The sequence below is a fragment of the Cebus imitator genome, unplaced genomic scaffold, assembly GCF_001604975.1.
Source record: "Cebus imitator isolate Cc_AM_T3 unplaced genomic scaffold, Cebus_imitator-1.0 Scaffold18, whole genome shotgun sequence".
NCBI classification, from domain to species: domain Eukaryota; kingdom Metazoa; phylum Chordata; class Mammalia; order Primates; family Cebidae; genus Cebus; species Cebus imitator.
The window spans coordinates 5,764,014-5,774,758 of record NW_016107333.1 but is presented as its reverse complement, the minus strand read 5'-3'; the positions used below and the strand labels follow the sequence as shown (position 1 = coordinate 5,774,758).

At 45.0% G+C, this 10,745-nt stretch overlaps 1 protein-coding gene across 7 annotated transcripts in view; it reads left to right on the top strand.

Annotated features, from left to right (window-relative positions):
* CNBD2 (cyclic nucleotide binding domain containing 2) overlaps positions 1-10,745 on the top strand; it is a 68,143-nt gene that overhangs the window by 46,716 nt on the left and 10,682 nt on the right. For all 7 annotated transcript variants that reach the window (XM_037732883.1, XM_017512970.2, XM_017512958.2 and 4 more), the window contains one exon: positions 1,361-1,481. In XM_037732883.1, coding sequence (XP_037588811.1) covers positions 1,361-1,481 — 121 coding nt within the window. The remainder of the gene's footprint in view (positions 1-1,360; positions 1,482-10,745) is intronic.

Genomic DNA, 10,745 nt, shown 5'->3' with positions numbered 1-10,745 from the left:
AAAATTCTGTCCATCTGAGGAAGGCAGTTGTAGCACAGTAGATAAGAGCCTGTGTTTGGAATTAATCCTGGCTTGGCCACTTATTTTAGCTCTGTGTCCCCAGGCAAAGGACTTGACCTCTCTAAGCTGTATTTCTTGGTACATAATAGGATCTAAGTCTTGGGGTTGTTTCAAGCCAGCAGTTAAATGAGGAAATGATAATTATAGTTAACATTTACAGAATACTTTTTTAGCTGGGCGTATTGGCACATACCTGTAGTCCCAGCTACTCAGGAGGCTGACGCAGGAGGATTGCTTGCGTCTAGGAGGTTGAGGCTGCAGTGAGCTGTGATTATGTCACTGTACCCCAGCCTGGGCAACAGAGCAAGACCCTGTCTCTTAAAAAACACACACACACAACACTCTGGGTATAGTGGCTTACACCTGTAATCTCAGCATTTTGGGAGGCTGAGGTGGGTGGATCACCTGAGGTCACGAGTTTGAGACCAGCCCGATCAACAGGCAGAACCTCATCTCTACTAAAAGTACAAAAATTAGCTGGGCATGATGGTGCTCACCTGTAATTCCAGCTACTTGGGAGGCTGAGGCAGAATTGCTTGAATCCCGGAGGCAGAGGTTGCAGTCAGCCAAGATCATGCTACCGCACTCCAGCCTGGGCGACAAGAGCAAAACTCCATCTCAAAAAAAAAGAAAGAAAGAAAGAAAGAAAGAAATTCCTTCCTTTTGGCTGTGCCCAGTGGCTCATGACTATAATACCAGCACTCTGGGAGGCTGAGGCAGGCAGATCACTTGAGGCGAGGAGTTTGAGACTAGCCTAGGCAACCCTGTCTCTACTAAAAATACAAAAGTTATCTGGGCATGGTGGTGGGTGCCTGTATTCCCAACTACTTGGGTGGCTGAGGCATAAGTATTGCTTGAACCCCAGAAGTAAAAGTTGCAGTGAGCAGAGATCCCATCAGTGCACTCCAGCGCCTGGGCAAGAGTGAGATTCCATCTCAAAAAAAAAAGAGGAAAAAGAAGAAATTCATTCCTCATGCTGAGCATGAGGGGGCCATCCTGGACTTCCCCACCCATTAGGCCTGACTTGCTTGCATGGGATCATCAGCTCCTGCCTCTGAAAAAAACAGCCCTCAGGTGTTTAAGAGGAGGGAGGGTCTGTCTCCTCTTTTGCACCCTCCAATTCCTGACAATAGGGGTCAGTCCCTCCCAGGCTTGATTTTGAGTTTTCTCACCTTTTGGGGAGTTGTGAATTCCCCAGGGAGGGGAGCCCTCCATGTGCAGAAGAGCGAGGGCTGATTAACAAAGGGCCTCAGGAGCAGACTGTTACAGATGAGCTCTCTAACAAGCTGTCACATTTCAGATCCAAGCCTACTCAGTCCATCAAATGCACCATGATCAATACCAACCTTGGTGAGCTCCCCAAAGAGGCTGTAGTGGGGGCCTACGTGAAAGTGCATACTGTGGAGGAGGGAGAAATTTTGGTGAGTGTGCCAAGAGCTTTGTTCACCATGGAGCATGTATCATGAATGGGCTGGAATATTAACTAATAAGAGTAAAGGTTTAAAAACACTTTCCTCATAGCCAGGTGTGGTGGCACATGCCTGTAATCCCAGCTACTTAAGAGGCTGAAACAGGAGAATCGTTTGAACCCTGGAAGTGGAGGTGGCGGTGAGCCGAGATCATGACATTGCACTTCCAGCCTGGGTAACAAGAGCAAAACTCCGTCTCAAAAAACAAAACAAAACAAAAAACTTCCTCCATATTTGATGATATTAAGGAATTGTGTTGATTTGTAAAGGTGGGATAAAAATAGGCTGGGTGCGGTGGCTCACACCTGTAATCCCAGCACTATGGAGGCTGAGGTGGGCAGATCACAAGGTCAGGAGTTTGAGACCAGCCTGGCCAATATGGTGAAACCCTGTCTCTACTAAAAATACAAAAAGTAGCTGGGCATGGTGGTGTGTGCCTGTAATCCCAGCCATTTGGGAGGCTGAGCCACGAGAATTGCTTGAACCTGGGAAGTGGGGGTTGCAGTGAGCTGAGATTGTGCCACTGCATTCCAGCCTGGGCAACAGAGTGAGACTTTGTCTTGAGAAAAAAAAAAGAAAGATACAGTGAGAATATTGTGGCTGCCAGGCATGGTGGCACGTGCCTGTAATCCCAGCTACTCGGGAGGCTGAGGTGGGAGGATTGCTTGAGCCCGAGAGTTCTGGGCTGTAGTGTGCTATGCCGATCGGGTGTCCGCACTAAGTTCGGCATCAATATGGTAACCTCCTGGGAGCGGGGTACCACCAGGTTGCCTAAGGAGGGGTGAACTGGCCCAGGTCGGAAACAGAGCAGGTCAAAACTCCCGTGCTGATCAGTAGTGGGATCGCGCCTGTGAATAGCCACTGCACTCCAGCCTGGGCAACATAGAGAGACCCTGTCTCTTTGAAAAAAAAAAAAAAAAAAAAAAAGAATATTGTGGCTATGTTTTTTTAAAAGAGTCCTTATATTTAGGAGATACATGTCAAAATATTTATAAGTTAAATGATGTGTTATCTAGACTTGCTTTAAATGAATCCAGGAACAAGGCAAAGATATTCCCTCTTACCACTCCTGTTCAACATTGTACTGAAAGTCTTATCTAGTCCATTCAAGAAAAGGAAATAAAAGGTATACAGATTGGGAAGAAAGAAATAAAACTATCTTTGTTTGCAGATAACATTATTGTCTATGTAGATAATTCCAAACAATTTTTTTTGAAAAGAAAAACCTCTTGAAACTAAAAAACCTCTTGAGATTATAGCAAGGTCACAGGATATAAGAATAATATACAAGAGTCAATTGCTTTCCTTATACCAGCAATGAACAATTGGAATTTGATGTTAAAAAACACAATACCGGCGGGGTGTGGTAGTCCCAGCACTTTGGGAGGCAGAAGCTGGCAGATTACTTGAGGTCAGGAGTTTGAGACCAGCCTGGCCACCATGGTGAAATCCATCTCTGCTAAAAATACAAAAATTAGCTGGGGCTGGGCATGGTGGCTCATGCCTATAATCCCATCACTTTGGGAGGCCGAGGTGAGTGGATCACCTGAGGTCAGGAGTTTGAGACCAGCCTGGCCAACATGGTGAAACCCCCGTCTCTACTAATAATACAAAAATTAGCCGAGCGTGGTGGTGCCCACCTGTAATACTAGCTACTTGGGAGATTGAGGCAGGAGAATCACTTCAACCTGGGAGACGGAGGTTGTAGTGAGCTGAGATTGCACCATTGCATTCCAGACTGGACGACAAGAGTGAAACTCCATCTCAAAAAAATAAATAAATTACTTAATATTTTTACGGAATCTGATTTCTAAAGAATTCAGTTTCTAAGGAGTCCATTAGGAAAAGGCTAAATATTGCATGATTCCTATTCTAGGACATTCTGGAAAAGAAAAACACTATAGAGATAGTAAAATTATCAGTGGTTGTGAGAAGTTTGGAGTTCAGAAGATGGGATGAATAGTGAAGCACAGGGGACTTTTAGGGCAGTAAAAGTATTCTGTATGGCACTGTAATGGTGGCTACAAAAGCATTTGTCAAAACCCATATAATTTTACAGCACAAAGAGTGAATCTTAATGTATGCAATTTGTTAAAAAGAAAAAAAAATCATCTAGGAGGTCAGTGGATCCTAGGAAGGAATACAAGCTATGACAAGATAATCTATTACAAACGTATGAAACAATCTCTGTGAAGGAGTTGGGGGAAAAAGATGCTGACCTAAGTAACTATGGAAATGAGTGGAGTTGGTAAGACTAAAGCAAAAGGAGTGTGCTCGAGCACTGTACCCTACTGATAAAGTTGTTTCTCATGAGGGTATGGATTAACAATACTTATACTACTATACATGCACACAGTGTTAACATTGAAATCAATCAGTTCAGTAAATGGATGGCAGAGGGTGGGAGCCAGGTTTTTCACTACTTAAGCAGAAATGTTTAGAAAGGGGAGGAGCCTAGAATGCTCCATGTGGTAATGGATTAGAATTGAAAACATCAGTAGACACTCAAGTTTTGCTCAATATATACTTATAGACAATTATGTATAGAAATATTTCTAGATGTGGGGAGAAACATACAACTATTTTGCTCTGTCAGATAAGAGGGCCTAAAAGAAATGATACCCTTCTAGCAATAAGCACACTTAACACTTGGATCTTGGTTTCTTTCTTTCTTTTTTTTTTTTTTTTGAGACAGAGTCTTGCTGTGTCACCCAGGTTGGAGTGCAGTGGTGCCATCTCAACTCACTGCAACCTCCACCTCCCGGGTTAGAGTGATTCTCCTGCCTCAGCCTCCCAAGTAGGTGGGATTACAGGCATCTACCACCACACTAGGCTAATTTTTGTAATTTTGTAGAGACAGGGTTTTGCCATGTTGGCCAGGCTGGTCTTGAACTCCTGACCTCAAGTGATTTACCCACCTCGGCCTCCCAAAGTGTTGGGATTACAGGCATGAGCTACCATGCCTGGCCTTCTTTTATACTTTTTAAGAGACAGGCTCTTGCTCTGTCACTTATGCTAGAGGGCAGTGGTGTGTGATCATGGCTCACTGTAGCCTTGAACTCCTGGGCTCAAGCAATCCTCTCACCTCAGTATTCTGAATAGCTTAGACTACAGGTGTGTGCTGCCATGTCCAAATAATTTTTTAATTTTTTTTGTAGAGGCAGGGTCTCACTATGTTGCCCAGGCTGTTCTTGAACTCCTGGCTTCAAGCAATCCTCCCACCTTGGCCTCCCAAAGGGCTGGGATTATAGGTATGCACTATCATGCCTGGCCTCCATACTGTTTTTCATAATGGCTGTACTAATTTATATTCCCACCAATAGTGTATAAGGGTTCCCTTTTTTCCCACATCTTTGCCAACATTTGTCATATTTTGTCTTTTTGATAGTAACCATTTTAACAGGTATGACTCTATGTCATTGGATCTTCAATTTGCATTTCCATGATGATCAGTGATGTTGAGCATTTTTCATATACCCATTGGTCATTTGTATGTCTTTCTTTGAGAAAAGCCTATTCAGGGTTTCTGCCCATTTCTTAACCAGGCTATTTGATTTCTCAAGACTGAGTTGTTTAAGTTCATTGTACATTTTGGATATTATCCACTTATCAGAGTTATGGTTTGCAAATATTTTCTACCATTCTTTAGGTTGTCTTTTTACTTTGTTGGTTGTTTCCTTTGCTATGCAGAAGCTTTTTAGTTTGATGCAATCTCATTTGTCTATTTTTGCTTTTGTTGCCTGTGTTTTTGGGGTCATACCCAAAAAAACCATGGCCCAGGCCAATGTCAAGAAGCCAGATCATGATTTGTAATACAATTTCCCAATAAAAGGAACAAGCGTTCTTTGGAAGAATGGTGGAATCTAGGACTACGGCAGGAAATACACAGGATGAGTCTAGAACATATTTATTATAATGTCAGAAAGTAAGGAAGAGCTGGGGGAGGGGCGGGAACTACTTTATTAATATGGGAGTATATCCAAGGGACATGGGGGCCAACTACAAGATCTCCTAATGCCAAAGCTGGAACAATTTGAACAACAAAATAAAGCAGTATTGGATTATAACAAAAAGTACAAAATAAATATCTATGAGTGCATATTGATATAAATGAATGAATAATAAATTAATAAATGGAGGAGAAGAGACAAATCTCCCTGAAGAATAAATTTCAAACAATTTATGTAGATACTCTGTCTTAAAGAAGAGAGCCTAACTCTCTACTTCTTAAATGTGGGCCATGCATAGGACTTCCTTCCAAAGAGTACAGTATGGCAAGTGGGGAATGAAGTACTTTACAGTGGAGAAATCTAAAAAACACAGCCAGGTCATCAAGGCCAACATCAACAGTAAAACATTGTGTTGATAGTATTGTCCCTTGATAGGATGTGATGAAAATGTCACTCTTCCTCTGTGGCCATCCTCTCAATATCTTATAACTCCAGTCTAATCATGAGAAAAGCATGAGACAAATTCTAACATTGTGGCATCCCACAAAATACTCAATGAGTGTTGGGCATGATAGCTCATGCCTGTAATCCCAGCACTTTGGGAGGCTGAGGTGGGCAGATCATGAGGTCAGGAGTTCAAGACCAGCCTGGCCAATGTGGTAAAACCCCATCTCTACTGAAAATGTAAAAATTAGCCGAGTGTGGTGGTACACGTCTGTAGTCCCAGCTACTTGGGAGGCTGAGGCAGAAGAATCGCTTGAACTTGGGAGGCGGAGGTTGCAGTGAGCCAAGATTGCACCACTGCGCAACAGAGCGAGACTCTGTCTCAAAAAAAAAAAACAACAAAAAACCTCAATGAGTACCCTCAAAACTGCCAAGGTCATCAAAAATGGCCTGAGAAAATGCCACAGCTAAGGGAAATCTAAAGAACCCTATTATCAAACATGATGTTGTATCCTGGATAAGATGGTGGAATAGAAAAAGGGCATTAGGTGAAACAGGAAATCTAAGCAACTCATTGATTTTAACTAACAGTAATGTATCAGTCATTAATTGTAACAAAGACATACCAGTGTGAGATGTGGGAAACTGGGTGTGGGATACCTGGGGACTCTCTGTACTATCTTCTCAATTTATCTGTAAATCTAAAACTGTTTTAAAAAATAAGACCACCAGGCTGGTCCAGTGGCTCATGCCTGTAATCCCAGCACTTTGGCAGGCCACGGCAGGTGGATCACCTGAGGTTGGGAGTTCGAGACCAGCCTAGCTAACATGGTGAAATCTCATCTCTTCTAAAAATACAAAATTAGCTGTGTATGGTGGCACACACCTGTAATCCCAGCTACTCAGTAGGTTAAGGCAGGAGAATTACTTGAACCCAGAAGGTGGAGGTTGCAGTGAGCTAGGATCATGCCACTGTACTCCAGCCTGGGCAACAGACTGAGATTCCGTCTCACAAAAACCCCAAAAAACAAAAAACAAAAAAAAAGAATCCAAGGCCGGGCACAGTGCCTCACATCTGATCAAGCCCAGGAGTTCGAGACCAGCTTGGGCAACAAAGCAAGACCCTGTCTCTACAAAAAATTAAAAAGTTAGCTGGGCATGGTGGCATTTGACTGTGGTCCCAGCTACTTGGGAGGCTAAGGTGGGAGGATTGCTTGAGCCTGGGAAGTGGAGGCTGCAGTGAGACATGATTGTGTCACTGTACTTCAACCTGGACAACAGAATGAGACCGTGTTTCAAAAAAAAAAAAAAAAAAAAATGCAGTTGTGGGAGGGAAGGCAGTATGGATGACCATGCTTGGCTATGAGTGAATCACCATGGAAGCTGGGTGGCAGGTGCCAGAGCTGAATGAGAGGAGGAGGAGCAGTGTGCTGGTGCAGAGGTGGGGCCGTAGAAGGGCTTTCCAGGAGGAGCAATGGGTGTCAGCATACCTATGGCTGCAGAGGGCTGTCTCCTGAAGCCCCATGTGTGGTCATTCAGCATCTGGGAACCTGTTCCTACCAAGCCCTCTCCTCTGTTCCTCCATCACTATCTCCAAGGTCATCCTTACACCATTCTCACCCTGTGTTATGGTGGGCTGTGCATGCTCCTTCCCTCCCTGACTCCTGCTCACACCAGCCTATGTGTCCTCAAGGCCGGGAAGGTCAGCCCAATACTGTCTGGGAGTCCCAGTCCCTAGCACGGCCTTCTCTCAATGCTGATTATTTTTTAGCTCTTAGAAAGTTCCTTTTGTTTAATAAAACATTGCTTCCAGCAGCTTTAAACTAGCTCCTCTCCTCTCCCTGCCCTGTCCCCTCAAACAGAAGAAATCCACTTCCTTAGCATGTGATGCCCTTAGGTATTTAAAGAATGCTGTTTTGTTTTTCATTCAGCATTTATGCAGCTAGGCACCGTGCCAATGTTCTGTTAACTATATTCATATTCACACTGAGGAGCCTCCATTCCTTTGGTCATTCTTCATGGGGCCTAGTTTCCAGCCTTCCAGCCCATTGCTCCTCCTGGAAAGCCCTTCTGCTCGCCCCACCTCTGCACCCACATACCACTCCTCCTGCCACTGAGCTCTGGCACCTCCCTCCCAGCCTCCATAGTGATCAGCTGACAGCCAAGCATGGTCACCCACACTCCCCCTGCCCCTACTACTGGATTCATTGTTTTAGTGGTCTTATTTTTTAGAACACTTTAAGATTTACAGAAAAATTGAGAGCACAGAGAGTCCCCATATGCCCCACACCCAGCTTCCCTCCTTACTAACATCTTACATGAATATGTCTTTGTTATAGTTAATGAAGGTGGTGTCTGCTTCACTTCAATTTGTTAATGTTTTAGAGTAAGGTGCTCAGAGCTGAACGCAGGGCACCAAGAGATGCTGAGGCCTGGGCAGGATGGAGACACGAGGTCAGGAAACGCCTTGCTTGGTTTGGTAGGCGGTGACAGGAGGGGAGGCTGTGTCAGGAACAGGAATAACAGGGTCTGTTTTGTCCAGGCCCTGCAAAGCTGGAACAGGGAGTTAGGCCCTGATTTCCTAGAAGTCCTGGAAGGCTTTGGGTGGGGACTTAGCATAAGGACCTGGCTGCTGCTTCCCACTCAGGGCCAGTAAATAAAAGACCTTCAACAATTTTTTTGTGTGTGTGTGACAGAATCTTACTCTGTTGCCCAGGCTGGAGTGCAGTGGCACGATCTCAGCTCACTGCAACCAATGTCTCCTAGGTTCAAGCGATTCTCCTGCCTCAGCCTCCTGAATAGCTGGGATTATAGGCATGTGCCACCATGCCCGGCTGATTTTTGTATTTTTAGTAGATACCGGGTTTCACCATGTTGGTCGGGCTGGTTTCGAACTCCTGACCTCATGATCCACCCACCTCGGCCTCCCAAAGTGATGGGATTATAGGCGTGAGCCATAGTACCCGGCCAACAAATATTCGTTAATGTGACCCCTTTGAAGAAAATGTCTGTGGATGCCTCCGTGAGGTGCCTGTGCTAGGACTCTGAGCTCCCTGTTTTGAGGCCCTGGCTTCAGTTGTAGGAGAGTGAAAGTGGTAACTGCTGTGCCTGAACCCTCCCCCCAGAAGGTGGGTCACATCATCCTCACTCTTGGGAGCAGCAGAGTGGAGCTGAGTCAGCCCTGGAAACAGCACAGGTTGGGGCCTAGAGTAGAGGGACTCAGGTTTTGAGCCAGGAGATATAGGAGATCCAACTTCTCCAGGGAACAGGCAGGCTGAGGCCTCTGAGGTGTCAAAACTGGGCAAGCCAGAGCCATGGGCAGCGCAGAATAGAGGTGGCAGGCGGGGCTTCTCCTTCTCATTTTACTTCTAATAGTTAGCTGTGTGGCCTTGGGAAAATCACTTTTCCTTTCTGAATCTGTATCATGAGAAAATGAGATTCATCTGGGTGAGCTGTCGCCTGTAAAGCTGTGTGGCTCCATTTGGGTCATTCATTGAGCAGACATTCTATGAGCACCTACCATGCTTCAAGCATGGCACAAAGTGCTGGTGTGGCTGAGTAAACTCACCTAATTCCTGCCCTCACAGGGTTTATGATGTATTCTGGACAAACAATAAACAGATAACTAGTAAATACATAGAAAATTACAAATTGCTGTTAGGAATGGAATAGAAAGCAGGTGGGGTGGGGAGGTTCTTACATGGAGTGGGTAAGGGAAGGCTGCTCTGAGGAGGTGATGTTTAAGCTGAGACCTGAATGATGAAAAGAATAAACTGTGGGGCTGGGCACAGTGGCTCACACCTGTAATCTCAGCACTTTGGGAGGCCAAGGCAGGAGGATTGCTTGAGGCCCGGAGACTATCCTGGGCAACATGGTGAAACCCGCTCTCTACCAAAAACAAAAATAAAAACAAAACTTAGCCAGCGCACACCTATAGTCCCAGCTACTTGGGAAGTTGAGGAAGGAGATCACTTAAGCCCAGGAGGTTGAGGTTGTAGTGAACTGCAATCATGCCACTGCACTCCAGCCTGGGGACAGAGTGAGACCTTGTCTCAAAAAAAAAAAAAAAAAAAAAAGAAAAAATCCTGGCAGAAAAGTGTTTTAGACAGAGAATCAGCAAGTTCAAGGTCTGAGGCAGGAGGGAGGAGGCATGTTGAGGAGATTGGAAGGGAGGGTAGGGTGGCTGGAACAGAATAAGCAAGGTGGCAATGACATAAGGAGCTGGACAGGCCTTAGGAGGCATGAGGAGATTTATTTGATCCCAGGTGCTTTGGGAAGCTATTTGAAGCATCTAGCCAGAGAAACAACTGACTCCAGTTTGAGGTGGCTGAGAGAGCGAGAAGGACAGCAATGCTCCTGAGTGGATCCCTGGGATCAAGGTTGGGCTCTGCCACTTTATGCTTCGTTACCTTGGGCAAGCTACTTAACCTCTTTGTGCCTCAGTTTCCTCATTGTATTTGCTAAAAGCACAGACTCTGAAGACAGGCCACCTGGTTCCAAGCCTAGGTTTATTGCTTTCATGCTGTGTGATGTTGGACAATTTTCTTAACCTCAGCATCCTTACCTGTAACGTGAGAATAAGAATAGGAGTCAGCTACCAGGTTGTGGTGAGGGTTAAATGGGTCATAGACACAAAAGCTACAAGAGGGCCCGGAATTTAGTGAGCATTCAATAAACGTTAGCTGGTGCTATTGTTACGATTTCATCATCATCGCTATTGTAATTATAAGATACATGACTGTGGATAGGTAAATTTCCTCTCCTGAACCTCATTTTCCACATCTGAGGATGATAATCCCCATATCCTAGGATGGTTCTAAGG